The 21,681-nt window shown below is 43.7% G+C and overlaps 1 protein-coding gene across 1 annotated transcript in view; it reads right to left on the bottom strand.

Annotated features, from left to right (window-relative positions):
• Window positions 1-21,681, bottom strand: part of LOC140574034 (scavenger receptor cysteine-rich domain-containing protein DMBT1-like) — a 38,661-nt gene that overhangs the window by 2,520 nt on the left and 14,460 nt on the right. Inside the window, exons 15-30 of the mRNA XM_072693723.1 lie at window positions 19,617-19,931; window positions 19,214-19,522; window positions 18,832-19,119; window positions 14,667-14,981; window positions 14,259-14,564; window positions 13,885-14,172; window positions 8,319-8,633; window positions 7,911-8,216; window positions 7,529-7,816; window positions 3,335-3,649; window positions 2,927-3,232; window positions 2,564-2,851; window positions 2,065-2,379; window positions 809-1,096; window positions 393-716; window positions 179-310 (exon numbers count right to left, since the gene is read on the bottom strand). Coding sequence (XP_072549824.1) covers window positions 179-310; window positions 393-716; window positions 809-1,096; window positions 2,065-2,379; window positions 2,564-2,851; window positions 2,927-3,232; window positions 3,335-3,649; window positions 7,529-7,816; window positions 7,911-8,216; window positions 8,319-8,633; window positions 13,885-14,172; window positions 14,259-14,564; window positions 14,667-14,981; window positions 18,832-19,119; window positions 19,214-19,522; window positions 19,617-19,931 — 4,698 coding nt within the window. The remainder of the gene's footprint in view (window positions 1-178; window positions 311-392; window positions 717-808; window positions 1,097-2,064; window positions 2,380-2,563; window positions 2,852-2,926; window positions 3,233-3,334; window positions 3,650-7,528; window positions 7,817-7,910; window positions 8,217-8,318; window positions 8,634-13,884; window positions 14,173-14,258; window positions 14,565-14,666; window positions 14,982-18,831; window positions 19,120-19,213; window positions 19,523-19,616; window positions 19,932-21,681) is intronic.

Raw genomic sequence — 21,681 nt, 5'->3', positions numbered from 1 at the left:
GCAGTACTTCTTCTCTACAGGGACTAGACAAGCTGTGTGTGTGCATTTGCACATCCAGCTCAGTAGTGGGTGCAACTTAAAGTAGCTAAATGCCTTCATCAGAAGGGGTGTCCACAAACATTTGGACATATGGTGTATTATTGCTAGAATACATTCAGATTCATAAGAAAGTACTCACAATGTCTACGATATGTCTTCTCAGCTATCTGCAGTTTTTGCTTATTTCTCTTCTTGATAAAAACGATCACCACTAAGATGAGTAACAGTCCTGCTGCTGCTGCCGAAAAGCTGACGATGGGAACCAACGATGCTGCGGGAGAAATGGCTGTCAGAACGTTCACACTTCAGGAAAACACGTCCACAAAAACAATGAGCTCATCTTATCACTGTACCTTTCACAGTGACGGCCAAGAGTTCAGAGTTGGAGGATCTAAAAGAGCGTGAAGACACAGTTACTTCATAAACACAGCTGTAGTTTCCCTGGTGGACGTAATCAGCCTGAGGGAAGGAGAAGGTGGTTGAGTGGTCAACAGCTGACTGAGTTCTGGTGATACTGGATCCACTGAACTCCAGGTGGAAGGAACCTCCTGGATACTGCGTTTGAATCGAGCAGATGATGGAGAAGCTGTAGCCCCTGGTCACCTCAGGCTCTTCAAGCCACCAGTGAAACCAGTCACCAGAAGCTCTGAAGGAGATGTTGGGCTGCAGCAAGTTCACTGGAGAAGAAAAAGAATTTATAAAAAGATACTGGTAACTAAGACTAACCAAACAAAACTCCAAAATGTGTGTGTGTGTGTGTGTGTCTTACCCGCAACCAAGAAATCTACAGAGCTGCTCTGTGGAGAGCTGAAATCCCGACTGGAGACTCGTGTCTGGTACTGGCAGTAGTAAGACCCCTCATCAACAAAGTCCACTTTAAGTAAACTGAAGGTGACGGAGGTTCCACGCTTGGTCTCTGTAAACGATCCATTGCTCTTTATCAGGGTGAAGTTTCCTCCAGTGAACTGAGTATCTACAGAGCAGGTGATGTCAACCCTCTGCCCCAGTGTGACCTCTCTGGTGGGACTGAGAGAGATGTGTGGGGTAGGTAGAGTCCCTGGAAAAGGACAGTTTTTCTTTAGTAATCCAAATGATTTAGTTTGATGTAAATACACTACATGTCCAAATGTTTGTGGACATCCCTTCTAATGAATGTATTCAGCCACGTTTAGTTATGCCCATTGCTGACACAGATGTGCAAATGCACACACACAGCTTGTCTAGTCCCTGTAGAGAAGAAGTACTGCCAATAGAATAGGACTCTGGAGAAGATGCCACCTAATGCCAGGCGTGGCCTAGTAGAGGGGTATAAAGCCCCCCAGCATTGAGCTGTGGAGCAGTGGAAGAACTGTGCTCTCTGGAATGATGGTGGTGGAGCTCCATCCAGTACTGCTGAGATTAGATAGGGAGTTGGGGGTCACGTGGGGTGGTGATCATCATCCAACATTCTGACCTCACTAGCAGTGCTCTAAATACTCCTCATGCTACAGCAATGCTCCTCCTCCAAAATCTAGTAGAAAGTCTTCTTCTCTGGACAGTAGAGACAGTTACTCCAACAGAAGCAGGATCAGCTCTTTTAATACCATAGATTTCAGAAGATGCAATGAATGAGCAAATTATTGTTATCAACATAGAGATGAATGTTTCAATCACCTCCTTCATCAAACAGAACTTCCCTAAATCTCTGATTTAATTCTACTTTCTACTTTCAACTTTGACCTTCTGCAAAAGACGCTAAAGCAAGAAACCAAGTAAGGAGTAGCTTCAGTTATGCAGAGATTTAACATCCAAAAAACCTTTCAGATCATTTATAAGCAAAACCATTTTCTTTTCAGACACTCCTAAGAGTATAACATAAGTGTTAGGACACATCAGCCTAAAACAGCTTAACTAAATAAGATGTATGTCATTAAATTAATAATGTAAATGTCAGATGTTTGCAACATTGTTTTTTTCACTGAAATTAATTAATTAAATACCGCAGATGTTAAACAACATTGCATCCTAAAAATGCGTTGCACTTACCTGAGCAAGTAACACCAGCATCTTCACCATGATCACAGTTGTGATTGCCAGATCCAGCATGACGGCACTCTGTGATAGAGCTTTCAGTTCCAGAACAACCAACATCATCTAGAAGTATGGGGTCACTTCCCTGACCAAAATGAGCACTGCTGTGGACACTGATAGCGACACCACATCCCACCTGTCTGCACACCACGTCTCCTTCTCTCATGTCCCAGTCATCATCACACACTGTTCCCCACCGGCCTTTATAATAAACCTCCACTCTACCAGAGCAGGTTCCAGCACCATTGACGAGTCTCACATTTAAGCCGTCTATCAGGAAGGAAAATAATGCACAGTTTAACCAAAATGTTCTTCCCATAGTGTTACAGAACCTCTTGTGTTCTGAAAGTCCTAATTTGTGAAGTTCCTGAACTTTAAACATTACATAAAATCACAATGGTGTATGAATAAGCACATAATCTTTAGTCATCCATCTTCAACTGTGAGTTCTTACCCACAGTGATGCTGATGGAGTCGCTCCTGGATGATGATATGATAAACCTGCTCCTCCGGTATGAATACTCACAGCTGTACTGGACCTGATCTGAGGTCTCCACAGTCAGTGCAAATGTTGTTGAAGATTGAGCTGTTTGGTTTTTTATTGATACTCCATCTTTAAATAAATGGAAGTCTGCAGAGTTGGACGTTGAGTTGGGTGATGTACATCTGAACTGAACAACATCCCCAAGTGACACATTAGACTTAGATGAGATCAGGGTGAATGTGGGGCTCTGCAGGACATCTGTTAAAGAAGAAAAATGTTTGATGAATTTTCTTTTTCAAAAAACAGTGTTGCATACTAAGAAATTTACCTTACCTGAGCAGACAACTCCAGCATCTTCACTGTGACTACAGTTGTTTATTCCAGGTCCTTTATGAGAGCAGCTCGTGAGGTTGCTTTCACTTCCAGAACAACCAACATCATCCAGAATTATTGGTCCACTTCCCTGACCAAAGTCGGCGCTATGAAGGGCTCTGACTGCTCTGCCACATCCCATCTGTCTGCACACCACCTCTGCATCATTCATGTCCCAGTTATTACCACACACTGTTCCCCACTGGCCATCATGATAGACCTCCACTCTTCCACCACAGTTATTTGATCCGTTCACCAGCCTGATGTCTGATTTGCATCATCAAAGGAAAGAAAAACATTTGATTGGTTTCAGTAAATGAGGACTGGACTTTAAACAGCATTATAAACTATTAACACAATTTTCCTCACCTGAGCAAGTAACACCAGCATCTTCACCATGATTACAGTTGTGATTGCCAGATCCAGCATGACGGCACTCTGTGATGGACCTTTCAGTTCCAGAACAACCAACATCATCTAGAAGTATCGGGCCACGTCCCTGACCAAAATGAGCACTGCTGTGGACACTGATAGCGACACCACATCCCATCTGTCTGCACACCACGTCTCCATCTCTCATGTCCCAGTCATCATCACACACTGTTCCCCACTGGCCTTTATAATAAACCTCCACTCTACCAGAGCAGGTTCCAGCTCCACTGACGAGTCTCACATTTAAGCCGTCTATCAAAAAGCAGAATACATTTGAACTCATATCACACAGACAGTTGTACTGTTCATGTCTTTTACTGGGCACATTTGTTGGGTCAATTAAAATCTATTGTTCTGAAGAAGGATAAATGTAAAGCATAATTCCATGCAAAGACCTTTTAGAAGACCTTATAAGACGTGTACTAGAGACACATGAAGCTGTCAAAATGCTACAACAAGCATTGCTAAAGATCTTCACCAATGTACACCCATCCAATTCAGTAGAACAATTGTCTGGAAGTGGAGATAATTCAAGGTGGTTGCTCCTCTCTCTAGGGGAATTATTAATATGAGAACACATTAGGTGACTTTAAATAGTCCATTGTTACACTGTGATGTATAACTGTTGGGTGTAGGATTAGTTCTGGTTGTTCATCCAGACCAGGAAGAGGTGCTTTGTGCCCTCCATCCATTGCCTCCACTTCTTGAGTTTGAGCTTAACTACAAGTATCTCAGAGTCACCCACGTCAGTTATGTTCCACATGGGTCAGGTGGTGAGAGAAGTAGGCACAGGGGTACAGTTTTTCCATCTGTTTTAACCCACCCCTTTCTTAGATGTGTCAACCTTTACAATGAATGGAAGCTCGCCATTGGGGAGTTGGAGAATAGGATCCGTATTTAGACAATGCTTCAACATGTTGAATGCCTGCTGGGCCCCAGTGAACCAGCAAAACTAGCCTGACACATTCTGCGTCAAGGTGGTCAAAGGGGCTGCCACTGTGCTAAAGTTCTTGATGAACCTTTAATAAAAATGAGTGAAGCCTAAGTGTTGGACCAGCTGCACAGAGGTGTCAACAAAACCCAAGGAGAATATGATTTGTGCATGAAAGAGGGATGTCTCTAGTTGGATGAATTGGTGGTTCCCCAGATGCAGCTGAAGAACCTGCCTAATATGGATGACATGTTTGTTTACCTAGGCTCTTAATTAATAGCAATACAGTGGACGAACACTTAACTTTCAAGAGCCTCCCTCAGAACCTTGTTAATATGTAATTGGAGGACAGCAGGTGCATTCATCAAGCCAAATGGCATAACAAGATATTCATAATGCTTCCTCTTGGGTCCTCATCCTAGGTGCTGCAAAGATCTAGCTTTGTGTAAGATGGAGGCCTGCTGCAGCATCTCAAACACTGAGGACATGAGGGGACTTTACGATTATTTTGTTTAGCCCCCATGATCTATGGAGGGATGTAGGCCTGTTTTTTTTTCACTAGAATAAAAAACGTCAGCTTAGGAGGTAGACGGTCAGATTAAACCTAGTGTTCGGGTCTCCTGTACATACTCCTCAATGTTTGGGCCCCAAGAGGAGAACAAGCAGGTCCTAGAGGGATAAGTGCCCAGGAGGAGGTTTATGGCCATGCCATACGGTCAGTGGGGAGGCACAAGTTGTGCCTTCTGTTGGTTGAATATCTCCCAAAAGTTCTAGTAATCTTCAGGAACTTGAGACAAATCAGGACATTCAGGTTTATGACCAGCCTCATCTAGAGGTTTGGGTACTTGCTACCAGGAAGACCAACAAGCCAGTCTACATGGGGTATTGACCGGGTCAGCCAGTTTACATGGGGGTTATGTCACTGGAGCCAAGGGTACCCCAGAATCAGCTGCTCCATGCAAGGATGGTGCTGAGGAACACACCTTGAACTCAGGGAGGACTGTTTTTGTCCATCAGGGTTCCTTTCTCCCCTAGAAGACACTCTTTTCCTGTAGGCAAGCCGGACAAAGATTACCAGACCCCTCACATTACAGGCATCTTCCCTCACACATGCAAGCATTTTGCTCATGCCAAGAAAGGCAAGGTAGGGGTCCCAATACCCTCTATCATCCAACATGTGAACAGGGACAGGTAGAACCCCATGAGAACCCAGTCTCTCGCCTCTCTCGGATGCAATTAGCAATTTACAGTACCAGCTCAATCAGCGCATTGAGAGAGGCTTGGAGATCCTGATGGATCAACTGGTCTTTGAATTCTCGCCTGGGGCCGTGGTGGAATGCTGCTCTTAGAGCTGTGAGATTCCAACCACTCTCAGTCGCCAATGTGCGAAATCCAAATCTGGGAGGAGAATACATCAAGTTGGTGTAGCCCAAGACAATGCATTTTACAGGAGAATGTAAGAGCAGCAGTCAATGGCCTCCAGCTACAGAGGTACTGCATTATGGAACAAGACAATGACCCAAAGCACCAAAGCAGAAAAAAAACATGTTCAGGAATGGCCAAGTCAGAGTTCTGACTTTAACCTTCACAAAATGCTAAGGCTTAACCTGGTGAGAGCTGTTTACACTATACACACATGGACAAAATTGTTGGTACCCCTCGGTTAATAAAAGAAAAACCCACAATGATCACAAAAATAACTTGAATCTGACAAAAGTAATAATACATACAAATTCTATAAAAATGAAGAAATGAAAATCTGACATTGATTTTTAAACATGCTTCAACAGAATTATTTTAAAAATTAATTTATTAAACAGGCCTGGACAAAAATGATGGTACCCCTGAAAATAATGTGAACAAAGGGACATGTTCAACTTAAGGTGTGTCCATTAATTAGTATCACAGGTGTATACAATCTTGTAATCAGTCAGGGGGCCTATATATAGGGCTACAGGTAGTCACTGTGCTGTTTGGTGACATGGTGTGTACCACACTCAACATGGACCAGAGGAAGGGAAGAAAAGAGTTGTCTCAGGAGATTAGAAAGAAAATTATAGACAAGCATGTTAAAGGTAAAGGTTATGAGACCATCTCCAAGCAGCTTGATGTTCCTGTGACTACTGTTGCACATATTCAGAAAAGATCCATGGGACTGTAGCCAACCTCCTTGGACGTGGCAAAATTGATAACAAATCAAAGAGATGGATAATACAAAAGGTAACAAAAGAGCCCAGAAAAAGGACAGATGAGACAAAAATTAAACTTTTTTCCTTTGCCAAGGAAAAATGAAGCATTTCAAGAAAAGAACACTGTCCCTTCTGTGAAACATGGAGGAGGCTCTGTTATGTTCTAGGGCTGCTTTGCTGCATCTGGCACAGGGTGTCTTGAATCTGTGCAGGATACAATGAAATCTCAAGACTATCAAGGGATTCTAGAGAGAAATGTGCTGCCCAGTGTCAGAAAGCTCGGTCTCAGTCGCAGGTCATGGGTCTTGTAACAAGACAATGCAGTCTGGAAAAGGCATCCTTCAAACCTGAGACAACTGGAGCAGTTTGCTTATGAGGAGTGGGCCAAAATACCTGCTGAGAGGTGCAGAAGTCTCACTGACAGTTACAGGAATCGTTTGATTGCAATGATTGCCTCAAAAGGTTGTGCAACAAAATATTAAGTTAAGGGTATTATCATTTCTGTCCATTTTTTTTTAAAATAATTCTGTTGAAGCATGGTTGAAAAGCAATGTCTGATTTTCATTGGTTAATTTTCATAGCATTTTTATTTATTTTTACTTTTGTCAGATTCAAGTTATTTCTGTGACCATTCTTCTTTCATTAACTGAGAGGGAACCAACAATTTTGTCCACATGTGTACATCCCAGAAATATTGAAGAAACACCTTTACAGGAAGAAATGATTCAATACATCTTAATGTTGTGCAAATGTTATTTGTGGCAATACAGAAACATTTGTTGGTGTTGACTGCTTCAAATTCAAGGGTTCCCTTAACTGTACTAGCCTGCAATGTGAATGTTTACTCAATGTTCTCAACAACACTTGAACACTTGTCTTCTGATTACATATGGACAATACTTACTACAGGTGTGAACGTAACATTATCCATTTACTCAAACAACAGGTAGCTAGAGACTCATTTGAGACACCACTAAGAAGTGAGTTCTTTAAAAATCCTTGAGTTCTTACCCACAGTGATGCTGATGGAGTCGCTCCTGGATGATGATATGATAAACCTGCTCCTCCGGTATGAATACTCACAGCTGTACTGACCCTGATCTGAGGTCTCCACAGTCAGTGCAAATGTTGTTGAAGATTGAGCTGTTTGGTTTTTTATTGATACTCCATTTTTAAATAAATGGAAGTTTGCAGAGATGGACGTTGAGTTGGGTGATGTACATCTGAACTGAACAACGTCCCCAAGCGACACAGTAGACTTAGATGATATAAGGGTGAATGTGGGGCTCTGCAGGACGTCTGTTAAATAACAAAAAATCAGTAAATTAATGATGCTTAATGAATGATTAATAAATGCTTTTACGCTAAGAACACACTAAGAACGGTAGCTTACCTGAGCAGACAACTCCAGCATCTTCACTGTGACTACAATTGTTTATTCCAGGTCCTTTATGAGAGCAGCTTGTGAGGGAGCTTTCACTTCCAGAACAACCAACATCATCCAGAATTATTGGTCCACTTCCCTGACCAAAGTCGGCGCTATGAAGGGCTCTGACTGCTCTGCCACATCCCATCTGTCTGCACACCACCTCTGCATCATTCATGTCCCAGGTATTACCACACACTGTCCCCCACTGGCCATCATGATAGACCTCCACTCTTCCACCACAGTTATTTGATCCGTTCACCAGCCTGATGTCTGATTTGCATCATCAAAGGAAAGAAAAACATTTGATTGGTTTCAGTAAATGAGGACTGGACTTTAAACAGCATTACAAACTATTAACACAATTTTCCTCACCTGAGCAAGTAACTCCAGCATCTTCACCATGATTACAGTTGTGATTGCCAGATCCAGCATGACGGCACTCTGTGATGGACCTTTCAGTTCCAGAACAACCAACATCATCTAGAAGTATGGGGTCACTTCCTTGACCAAAATGAGCACTGCTGTGGACACTGATAGCGACACCACATCCCATCTGTCTGCACACCACGTCTCCATCTCTCATGTCCCAGTCATCATCACACACTGTTCCCCACCGGCCTTTATAATAAACCTCCACTCTACCAGAGCAGGTTCCAGCGCCACTGATGAGTCTCACATTTAAGCCATCTATCAGGAAGGAGAATAATGCACAGTTTAACCAAAACGTTCCTCCCATAGTGTAAGGGGTGGCTCTAGGGCAAGGCCTCCTCCTGCCACCAGGGGGAGGCCCCGAGTCACCCCAGCCAGTAATTGAGCCCAATTCCCTACACCTGGGCAGTAGGCTATATAGGCACACAGATCCAGTTGCCCCACTGCTGGATCTTTTGATTCTGGTGGTGTGTGTGTCTGTGTGTCAGTCTGTGTAGATCTCGAGTTGAAGGCTGAGTGTGTGTCACTCCCCTTCATGTGTCTCTCCCGAGTCTGTCTCCCTGTGTCTGTGCAGTGTGTGTGTGTGTGTGTGTGTGTGTGTGTGTGTTTGCACACATACACTAGTTTTACAGAGTAAGGCAGGAGTGTCTGTCTTCCCTGTAACTTCCCAGTTTTCTCGTTTCTTTTGGGAGATCCTTTTTGCCCTTAGTTGTATTTCCCTCTAGTGTTAAAGAGGTAGCCAGCTCTCCCCTGGCGTCCTTTGTTTGTTTGTTTCCCGCCTTTATTTTGCATTAGACACAACGTATCCTTGTTTATTAAATCCATCCCTTTACATTTCATTTGTTGGCTGCTTTCATAACTGCTGCTTTGGGGAAGCGGCAGAGCGTCAGTCTCGCAACACGGCGGCCTGGGTCCGTGTCCCGAGTGGTTTGTTTATCATTTCCGTTTTGCCTGCTCTAAGATTAAAGACTCTGCACTTGGGTCTGTTGGTCAAAATCAAATCAAATCAAATAAAATTTTATTTGTCACATACATAGTCATACACAGTATAACTTGCAGTGAAATGCTTTTTTGACAGTCTGCTCACATCAAGCTATACAATAAAAATCTACATTTAAACTTAACTAAACCTTAACTTAATGAGGTAAAGTGCAAAAGTGCAAAAGAAAAATAAAATAAAAATGAAGAAAATAAAAATAGAATAAGTTACATTTAAGTTAAAGAATAGAATATAAAAATGAAAATATAGAAATATAAGCAAAAAAAGTACAGAATACAAATATACAAATATATATACAGAGATGAAATAGTGCGTGTCTGTGTGTGTGTGTGTATATATACATACATATACATATGTACATATTTATCTGTATGTGAGTGTATGTGTGAGTTAAAAGAAATATTTCCATTGTTGTCCGTAGTGTGTTTTCCGTGAGCCATGGCTGTGTATTGTAGTGAGTGAGGGTCCAGTTTGTGTATGTAGATACTTTGATTTAGTGTCCTAGTCCCTGTCCCCATTCAAGGCACGGATGGCTTGTGGAAAGAAGCTCCTCCTCATTCTCTCTGTGTTAGCCTTCAGGGTTCTTAAGCGTTTCCCCGAGCCCCTCACAGGCTCCTAGAGTCGTTTTGCTGGAACTGGGACTCTAGTTTCCTCCCGTAGCGCTGCTTCGCCTCCTTTACCGCCTTCCTTACTCCATATGACGCAGACTTGTATTCCTGCATATCTCCGCTGATCAGTCCCGTGTTGTAGGCAGCAGTGCGGGCATTCAGAGCCTCCCGGATGCTTTTATCCACCCAGGGCTTCTGATTGGGAAATGTTTTGATTGTAGATTTCTGGACGGTGTCGTCCGCTACTTTCCCGATAAAACCCACGACCGCTTCCGTAAACATGTTGACGTCATCGGAGCTGCGCCGGAACATGTCCCAGTCTGCGTCATCAAGAGCGTCCTGCAGCGTGGCCACTGATTGGTCCGTCCAGCGCTCGACCTCTCTCACCACCGGAAGCTCTTGCTTCAGCCTTTGTTTATATTTTGGTAGGAGAAAGATGGCGGCGTGGTCTGACTTTCCAAACGGTGGTACTGACTGCGCTTTGTAGCTGTCTTTGTGTGTGGTGTAGCAGTGATCTAAAGTCCGGTGGCCCCGGGTGGGGCAGGTGATGTGTTGGTGAAAGTTCGCTGCCACACTTTTGAGGTTGGCGTTGTTAAAATCCCCAACAACAGTGAGTGCAGCGTCCTTATGGTGGGTTTGGATCTGTGTGAGTGTGTCGTGAAGCTCACACAGCGCGGTGTCCTTCTGCACATCGGGTGGAATGTACACTGTACAGACGATGACCGAGGTGAATTCCCGAGGAAGATAGAAGGGACGAAACTTTAGGGCGAGCAGCTCCAGGTTTGGTGTGCAGGAGCGTACGAGGGTCACAACATTAGCACTGTCGCACCACTTGTTGTTCACCATGATACATACTCCACCACCTCTTGACTTCCCCGACTCCACGGTTCTGTCCATGCGATGTACCGAGAAGAACTCGGCCGGCTGGCTGGCGCGGTGTCTCGGTGAAACAGAGGAGGTTGCAGTCCCGAATGTCTCTCTGGAACTTGATTCTGGCCCAGAGGTCGTCGAGTTTGTTGTCTAGAGACTGGACGTTGGCTAGGAGAATACTAGGCAGAGGTGCCCTGTGTGCCCTGGCTCTCAGTCTGTCTCTGACGCCGGCTCGCTTTCCTCGGTGTCGCTTCTTGTGGAGTTCGGCGTCCCGTCCTTTGTCCTCCTTCAGGATTTCTCTCGGCCAGCTTGGATCCGGAGTTAGCAGCGATTTAAGGTGAGTGAATTGTAAATTAACAGAAAGAAGAGTCTCACGGTCGTATACAATACGAGCCATGATGAAAAGGGTTGAATAAAATAGCTAAAAACACTAAATTTAACTAAAAAAAAGCTAGATGTGGTCAGAGCCGTCGTTACGGCGGCCGTTGTCAGCGGCGCCATCTTGATGTGGCGTGGTCCCGTGATCGTGGTAGCTCACTCAGTAGCGCGCCAGCCCGCCAACACGGCAGCCTGGGTTCAAACCCCGCTGTAAGTGAGCACCACATTACACATAGTGTTACAGAACCTCTTGTGTTCTGAAAGTCCTAATTTGTCGAGTCTCTGAACTCCCTGGTCTTCTGTTATCTATCGAAGCAGTATGGGGGTGGAGCTAGGACATGTTGAGAGGGAGAGCTAAATTGGAGCTAAAGAGGAACACATTGGGAAAAGTCTCTAATGGTTGATCCATCAGTGGCGGCTCAGCGGTTAAAGCTCCAGGTTATTGATCATAGGGTTGTGGGTTTCATAACCGGGCTTGGCAAGCTGCCATTGTTGGGCCTTTGAGCACTGCCCTTTACCCTCTCTACCCTCTCTGCTCCCTGGGCGCCGCAGTGTTTGTTCACGGCACAGATGTGACTCAGGGCCAGAGTGTTAGATGCTGGCTAGAGTGGGAGCAGTTATGCCTGTTTGAACTGCACTCTCAGAAAACTGACTAAAGGCCTGAAGTTCCTCAGCCATTGGATGGAGAAACTGACAGGTAATGACAAAGTGCTGGTTAAAGTGGATTTGCTGTCACCATCCTGGTTGGAACTAAGTTTTTGTGTCTTTTCCATTGTTTTTTTTTTTCTTCTTCACTGGACCATTCTGATGCTGCAGGTTGAACTGTGGGTACCTCTTAGACTCTGAACTTGGGGTTTGATAAGTTTTCTCTCTGCTTTAAAAATTGGAAGTGCACTGTGTGTGCGTGGGTTGAATTTATGGAATGCTGATAGTCAAAAGTTAAGCCAAAGTTAATTTACTGCTTTTAAATGTGGGTTTTAATTGAGTAAAACTCAGTTACAGGTGTGGGTACCAGCTAAACAAAACAAGAGATTAAAACTGTGGTTTACAAATTAAACCCTGAAACATGCTCAGCAGCCTGCGGTGTGTTTTCCTATCTCATTTTAGGATCTGTGAGTCTACTATGGTACTGTGATAAGGAGTGGAATAATTAAAGTACTGGAGCATGGGAGAGGACCCACACAGCACTTCCCATGCCACTAGTCTCAGGGGTAAGTGATAAACACATCTACTAAAAAGAAAACCCACTGAAATTGTGGTCATGGATGGACACTATAAAGGAAGATGCTCCACGCCACCTAGTGACCAGCCTGATTAACAACAGCTGGTGGCAATCCTTCCGATTCCTTAGCACGGAGTCTTGAGTTTCTCTATGTATCGGTGGGGGGCTGTTCTTCTCCCCTCTATTCTTGCTGACTTCAGTTTCCTTTTCCTCTTCATCTGTCTGATCTATCCAGTAGATAGATCAGCCTTTTATCTTTATTTTTGTCCGTTGTTTATTTTTGGCATTTCTTCCGTTGTTCTCCTTTGCCGCCTTTTTGGGTACACTCTCTCTTAGAGCAGTCTGTCCAGTGATGTCACCAGTGTCTCCTGGGTGTTGAGTTTCCCATTCAGTTCTCATGGGTGTTCGAACCCTGCTCCCAGTGCAGTGTTTAGTTATTCCTCTGATTTCTCAACAGCATTGCCTTTCTTTCCCTCCTAAACACCCAATTTTTTTTATAATTTATATTTAATGTTCTGAACTGTATCCCAGAGTTACAACACCCGCAGTCACTAAACACTCCCACTCCCCCATAGTCCACTGGATTATACTCAGCCCTTCACATAATCAGTCTAGGTTCAAACCCATTTTCCTGCAAAAACCCCATGTCTGCTTTTGAGTCCATCCTGGTGGTATACTCCATCAGGGCAAATGACAATCTGAGACTGCTATCCGGGTCTCCCTTCTGGCTCAGCACCTGCAGGAGCTAACAGTGGCTGTCAAACAGTTAACTGTGCCACCCAAGGACGCAGCTCCACTTGCGGCTTGGATTACCCTTGGAATCTCTCACCACTCCCCTTCCAGTGTTGGCCATTGACCGCTCCCCACTCAGGGGCTATCAACCAACAGACCAAATCCGCAATTATGAAAATAGGTCAACATACTGAAAGGATAGCGTTTATTTTGACCCAGGCTCCTGATTTGCAAAAGCAAACCCCACATACTGACTGGCTTTCCAAAAGCATCCATCAATGGGGACCCCACTGTAAAGCCTCATGTTCATGCCCTGTCCTCCTGGAAAGTCCTGGTACACATAACCTAAATCCCATCGACATGAGTAAAGTACCCAAGGCTTACCATGACCACCAGGAGGTTTTCAGTACATGAAACACAGAGGTCCTTCCACCTCATCTGACCTTTGACTGCACTATCGAGCTGATGCCTGGCACTGTACCCCCTAGGGGGCATCATGGAAGACTACATCAAAGAATCCTCTCTCTAGACCTGAGATTACAGTACACAATAAAACACATGAACTGTGAACTGTTTGTATTTTGGCAACACTTACTACAGATGTGAACATGATGTGACCCGCTTACTATCTAATCACAACAGATCACTGCAGACATATTTCAGAAACGGGTATAATGAAGACACTTATTATTGTCTTACCCACAGTGATGCTGATGGAGTCGCTCCTGGATGATGATATGATAAACCTGCTCCTCCGGTATGAATACTCACAGCTGTACTGGCCCTGATCTGAGGTCTCCACAGTCAGTGCAAATGTTGTTGAAGATTGAGCTGTTTTGTTTTTTATTGATACTCCATCTTTAAATAAATGGAAGTCTGCAGAGATGGACGTTGAGTTGGGTGATGTACATCTGAACTGAACAACATCCCCAAGCGACACAGTAGACTTAGATGATATAAGGGTGAATGTGGGGCTCTGCAGGACGTCTGGTAAATAAAATCAGTAAATTAATGATGCTTAATGAACGTTCTTTTTCAAAAAACAGTGTTGCATACTAAGAAATTTACCTTACCTGAGCAGACAACTCCAGCATCTTCACTGTGACTACAGTTGTTTATTCCAGGTCCTTTATGAGAGCAGCTCGTGAGGTTGCTTTCACTTCCAGAACAACCAACATCATCCAGAATTATTGGTCCACTTCCCTGACCAAAGTCGGCGCTATGAAGGGCTCTGACTGCTCTGCCACAACCCATCTGTCTGCACACCACCTCTGCATCATTCATGTCCCAGTTATTACCACACACTGTTCCCCATTGGCCATCATGATAGACCTCCACTCTTCCACCACAGTTATTTGATCCGTTCACCAGCCTGATGTCTGATTTGCATCATCAAAGGAAAGAAAAACATTTGATTGGTCTCAGTAAATGAGGACTGGACTTTAAACAGCATTATAAACTATTAACAAAATTTTCCTCACCTGAGCAAGTAACACCAGCATCTTCACCATGATTACAGTTGTGATTGCCAGATCCAGCATGACGGCACTCTGTGATGGACCTTTCAGTTCCAGAACAACCAACATCATCTAGAAGTATCGGACCACGTCCCTGACCAAAATGAGCACTGCTGTGGACACTGATAGCGACACCACATCCCATCTGTCTGCACACCACGTCTCCATCTCTCATGTCCCAGTCATCATCACACACTGTTCCCCACCGGCCTTTATAATAAACCTCCACTCTACCAGAGCAGGTTCCAGTGCCACTGACGAGTCTCACATTTAAGCCGTCTATCAAAAAGGAGAATACATTTGAACTCATATCACACAGACAGTTGTACTGTTCATGTCTTTTACTGGGCACATTTGTTGGGTCAATTAAAATCTATTGTTCTGAAGAAGGATAAATGTAAAGCATAATTCCATTCAAAGACCTTTTAGAAGACCTTATAAGACGTGTACTAGAGACACATGAAGCTGTCAAAATGCTACAACAAGCATTGCTAAAGATCTTCACCAATGTACACCCATCCAATTCAGTAGAACAATTGTCTGGAAGTGGAGATAATTCAAGGTGGTTGCTCCTCTCTCTAGGGGAATTATTAATATGAGAACACATTAGGTGACTTTAAATAGTCCATTGTAACACTGTGATGTATAACTGTTGGGTGTAAGATTAGTTCTGGTTGTTCATCCAGACCAGGAAGAGGTGCTTTGTGCCCTCCATCCATTGCCTCCACTTCTTGAGTTTGAGCTTAACTACAAGTATCTCAGAGTCACCCACGTCAGTTATGTTCCACATGGGTCAGGTGGTGAGAGAAGTAGGCACAGGGGTACAGTTTTTCCATCTGTTTTAACCCACATCTTTCTTAGATGCGTCACCCTTTACAATGAATGGAAGCTCGCCAGTGGGGAATTGGAGAAAAGGATCGTAGAATAGGATTGTATTTAGACAATGCTTCAGCATGTTGAATGCCTGCTGGGCCCCAGTGAACCAGCAAAACTAGCCTGACACATTCTGCGTCAAGGTGGTCAAAGGGGCTGCCACTGTGCTAAAGTTCTTGATGAACCTTTAATAAAAATGAGTGAAGCCTAAGTGTTGGACCAGCTACACAGAGGTGTCAACAAAACCCAAGGAGAATATGATTTGTGCATGAAAGAGGGACGTCTCTAGTTGGATGAATTGGTGGTTCCCCAGATACAGCTGAAGAACCTGCCTAATATGGATGACATGTTTGTTTACCTAGGCTCCTGTACATACTCCTCAATGTTTGGGCCCCTAGAGGAGAACAAGCAAGTCTTAGGGGGACAAGTGCCCAGGAGGAGGTTTATAGCCATGCCATACACTCAGTGGGGAGGCACAAGTTGTGCCTTCTGTTGGCTAAATATCTCCCAAAAGTTCCAGTAATCTTCGGGAACTTGAGACAAATCAGGACATTCAGGTTTGTGACCAGCCTCATCCAGAGGTTTGGGTACTTGCAACCAGGAAGACCAACAAGCCAGTCTACATGGGGTATTGACCGGGTCAGCCAGTTTACATGGGGGTTATGTCACTGGAGCCAAGGGTACCCCAGAATCAGCTGCTCCATGCAAGGATGGTGCTGAGGAACACACCTTGAGCTCAGGGAGGACTGTTCATGTCCATCAGGGTTCCTTTCTCCCCTAGAAGACACTCTTTTTCTGTAGGCTAACAGCAAGCCAGACGAAGATTACCAGACCCCTCACATTACAGGCATTTTACAGGAGAATGTAAGAGCAGCAGTCAATGGCCTCCAGCTACAGAGGTACTGCATGATGGAACAAGACAATGACCCAAAGCACCAAAGCAGAAAAAAACATGTTCAGGAATGGCCAAGTCAGAGTTCTGACTTTAACCTTCACAAAATGCTAAGGCTTAACCTGGTGAGAGCTGTTTACAATATACACACATGGACAAAATTGTTGGTACCCCTCGGTTAATAAAAGAAAAACCCACAATGATCACAAAAATAACTTGAATCTGACAAAAGTAATAATAAATACAAATTCTATAAAAATGAAGAAATGAAAATCTGACATTGATTTTTAAACATGCTTCAACAGAATTATTTAAAAAAATTAATTTATTAAACAGGCCTGGACAAAAATGATGGTACCCCTGAAAATAATGTGAACAAAGGGACATGTTAAACTTAAGGTGTGTCCATTAATTAGCATCACAGGTGTATACAATCTTGTAATCAGTCAGGGGGCCTATATATAGGGCTACAGGTAGTCACTGTGCTGTTTGGTGACATGGTGTGTACCACACTCAAAATGGACCAGAGGAAGAGAAGGAAATAGTTGTCTCACGAGATTAGAAAGAAAATAATAAACAAGCATGTTAAAGGTAAAGGTTATGAGACCATCTCCAAGCAGCTTGATGTTCCTGTGACTACTGTTGCACATATTCAGAAAAGATCCATGGGACTGTAGCCAACCTCCCTGGACATGGCAAAATTGATAACAAATCAAAGAGATGGATAATACAAAAGGTAACAAAAGAGCCCAGAAAAACTTCTAAAGAGATTAAAGGTGAACTTCAAGCTTAAGGAACATCAGTGTCAGATCGCACCATCCGTCGTTGTTTGAGCCAAAGTGGACTTCATGGGAGACGACCAAAGAGGACACCATTGTTGAAAACAAATCATAAAAAACTGGAATTTTCCAAACTACATGTTGACAAGCCCCAAAGCTTCTGGGAGAATGTCCTATGGACAGATGAGACAAAAATTAAACTTTTTGCCAAGGAACATCAGCTCTATGTTCACAGACAGAAAAATGAAGCATATCAAGAAAAGAACACTGTCCCTACTGTGAAACATGGAGGAGGCTCTGTTATGTTCTAGGGCTGCTTTGCTGCATCTGGCACAGGGTGTCTTTAATCTTTGCAGGATACCATGAAATCTCAAGACTATCAAGGGATTCTAGAGAGAAATGTGCTGCCCAGTGTCAGAAAGCTTGGTCTCAGTCGCAGGTCATGGGTCTTGTAACAGGATAACGACCCAAAACACACAACTAAAAACACCCAAGAATGGCTAAGAGGAAAACATTGGACTATTCTGAAGTGGCCTTCTATGAGTCCTGACCTAAATCCTATTAAGCATCTATGGAAAGAGCTGAAACATGCCATCTGGAAAAGGCATCCTTTAGACAACTGGAGCAGTTTGCTCATGAGGAGTGGGCCAAAATACCTGCTGAGAGGTGCAGAAGTCTCATTGACAGTTACAGGAATCATTTGATTGCAGTGTTTGCCTTAAAAGGTTGTGCAACAAAATATTAAGTTATGGGTATTATCATTTCTGCCCAGGCCTGTTTCATAGTTTATTTTTAAATAATTCTGTTGAAGCATGGTTGAAAAGCAATGTCGGATTTTCATTTCTTCATTTTTATAGAATTTGTATTTATTATTACTTTTGTCAGATTCAAGTTATTTCTGTGACCATTGTGGTTTTTTCTTTCATTAACCGAGGGGTACCAACAATTTTGTCCATGTGTGTACATCCCAGAAATATTGATGAAACACCTTTACAGGAAGAAATGATTCAATACATCTTAATGTTGTGCAAATGTTATTTGTGGCAATACAGAAACATTTGTTGGTGTTGACTGCTTCAAATTCAAGGGTTCCCTTAACTGTACTAGCCTGCAATGTGAATGTTTACTCAATGTTCTCAACAACACTTGAACACTTAAAGGATAAAGGTGCACGTATTTGTCACTGTACAGTGTACACTGTACAGCGAAATGTGTCCTCCGCATTTAACCCATCTGGTAGTGAACACACACACATGTGTTAGGGGCAGTGAGTACACACACACACACCCAGAGCGGTGGGCAGCCAACTCCAGTGCCTGGGGAGCAGAGAGGGTAAAGGGCCTTGCTCAAGGGCCCAACAGTGGCAGCCACAACCCTGTTATCGATATCCCGGCGCTCTAACCGCTGAGCCACCACTGCCCAACTTGTCTTCTGATTACATATGGACAATACTTACTACAGGTGTGGACGTAACATTATCCATTTACTCAAACAACAGGTAGCTAGAGACTCCACTAAGATTAGATTTTAGTAGATTTGAGACACCACTAAGAAGTGAGTTCTTTAAAAATCCTTGAGTTCTTACCCACAGTGATGCTGATGGAGTCGCTCCTGGATGATGATATGATAAACCTGCTCCTCCGGTATGAATACTCACAGCTGTACTGGCCCTGATCTGAGGTCTCCACAGTCAGTGTAAATGTTGTTGAAGATTGAGCTGTTTGGTTTTTTATTGATACTCCATCTTTAAATAAATGGAAGTTTGCAGAGATGGACGTTAAGTTGGGTGATGCACATCTGAACTGAACAACGTCCCCAAGCGTCACAGTAGACTTAGATGATATAAGGGTGAATGTGGGGCTCTGCAGGACGTCTGTTAAATAACAAAAAATCAGTAAATTAATGATGATTAATGAATGATTAATAAATGCTTTTACGCTAAGAACACACTAAGAACGGTAGCTTACCTGAGCAGACAACTCCAGCATCTTCACTGTGACTACAATTGTTTATTCCAAGTCCTTTATGAGAGCAGCTCGTAAGGTTGCTTTCACTTCCAGAACAACCAACATCATCCAGAATTATTGGTCCACTTCCCTGACCAAAGTGGGCGCTATGAAGGGCTCTGACTGCTCTGCCACATCCCATCTGTCTGCACACCACCTCTGCATCATTAATGTCCCAGTTATTACCACAAACTGTCCCCCATTGGCCATCACGATAGACCTCCACTCTTCCACCACAGTGACCTGTTCCGTTCACCAGCCTGAGGTTGTCTGATTTGCAGCGTCAAAAGAAAAAAGAAAAATATGTTGTTTTAATAAATGAGTAGATGTTAAACAGCATTCCAATCTAAAAATATTTTCTTACCTGAACAAGTAACACCAGCATCTTCACCATGACCACAGTCATGTTTGCCTAATCCACCATGACGGCACTTTGCAATGGAGCTTTCAGTTCCAGAACAACCAACATTATCCAGAAGTATGGGGCCACTTCCCTCACCAAAATGAGCACTGCTGTGGACACGGACAGCTCTGCCACATCCCATCTGTCTGCACACCACGTCTCCATCTCTCTTGTCCCAGTCATCATCACACACTGTTCCCCACCGGCCTTTATAATAAACCTCCACTCTACCAGAGCAGGTTCCAGTGCCACTGATGAGTCTCACATTTAAACCGTCTATCAAAAAGAAGAATAATGCACAGTTTAACCAAACTCTTTTCCTTTCCCATGTTTTCTGAAAGTCTCAATGTAACTTGTTATACGTTTCTGCTTGAATATCTCTGAACCGTAATTTCTTTTAAAATGAGGTTGTTCTATGAAAAAGCACATTATATTAAATAAGCTGTCTTCAACTCTTTATGAACATGTATGAAATACATTGCTAGTAGAACAGTTGCTAGAAGAAGTATGTGAACTCTTTGGAGTTACCTGGATTTCTGAATTAATTACGAATAAAACAATTCTAGCCTTACACAGAGAATCTTAATAACTTAATATCACACCAACGGCTGTACTATTCATGTCGTTTACTGAACCCATTGAGCAAACTTTGAATTACTGTAATTTTTGATCTTCTTAAACCATGCTTTTAGGCAAACAACTTTCAGAAGACATATGAAGCTGTGTTATAGACACACATTAAGCTGAAAAAGGCTACAGACGCATTGCAAAAGACCTGGGTGTACACCAATCCATGGTTGGAAAAAAAGTGCCCACAGGTGGAGAAAAGTCAGTACTCTTGCTACTCTGCCCAGGAAGAATATCACCATGAGAAGACAACAGGCGATCCTAAAAGAGGCAAGAAAGAACAAAGGGGAAACAGGAATAGACCTACAGAAGACTCTATAGACTGCAAGAACAAGAAGGGTGTTCATGGAAGGATACAAAAAGCAGAAGCGCAAAGTTAATCACTGGTTACCTGTCTCTACATCAGCTACCTGATTAGCCAAGTCTTCTACACATGTACTCTCAGAGAGCAAGTAGTCGCATGCCTGCCTGGCTGACCGTAGTGTCCTTATTGCAGTCAGTGATTCATGGAGCATGAGGCTAAAAAACACTGAGGAAGCTGTCACTTAACCAGAAAGCTTCAGCCATTGCCTCACTTTCCTAATGAAGCTCTTGGGAGACTTAAAGTATCTACCATCCCGAGTAGTGTCCTTGAGTGCCAAGCTCACAAAACTGCTCCAAGGAGATTCCCTTGATCTCAAACATGGCATCTCAGGACTTGCGGGATCAGTTGGCATGGGGAACCTGCCAGCTATATAGACCATCAACTCATGAGAAGAGTTGTGACACAAGACCCATGCCTGCTCTCCCCAATAAGATGTATAGGTCCTCCGCCTACAGAGCTTCATCCCTGGTGAAGAGAGCCTTAAATGTATTTTCCCTTTACTGAGCTTACCAGGCAGAACTCATGAAAAATATGGCCAAATTACTGGAAATGGTCTCTCCTTCCCTAGTCCTGTTAAACAAGGTGAAGCTCTTTTTGCTCCTGACTTAGCCCTTATGCAGCAACACTGTGATGGAGGATACCTCAGGATACAGCAGCCTATCTACTCGCCCCCAGGCAGGCCCCTTAACCTCCTCCCACAGGCCAAGTCCAGCAAGACATTGGTAGGTCCATGCCCCATAACAAGCCTCCTAGTCGGCAACCTGGCCCTTCCTCCCAGCCTTGGGAGAAGGTGCCTTTCATCACAACTGTGGCCAGGAAACCTCCTACCTGCACCTCTTCTAACCTGAAGAAAAGGCCTGTCTTAAGTGTAGTCTTAGAGTGGATCCATTTCAGGTACCAGCTCATTGGATTTAAATGAAGTTTTTTTTCTTCCCCCAAGCTAAAAGAGAAAACTTTCATCTTGTGGACACAGCCCCACAGTTCTCAGGGGTGCAAACCCTCTCTTGACTGGAGCTCTAGCACTGGTTTCTGTGA

This window comes from Salminus brasiliensis, chromosome 12, assembly GCF_030463535.1.
Source record: "Salminus brasiliensis chromosome 12, fSalBra1.hap2, whole genome shotgun sequence".
NCBI classification, from domain to species: domain Eukaryota; kingdom Metazoa; phylum Chordata; class Actinopteri; order Characiformes; family Bryconidae; genus Salminus; species Salminus brasiliensis.
The sequence above is the reverse complement of the archived record's forward strand: the minus strand, read 5'-3'. Positions and strand labels throughout refer to the sequence as shown.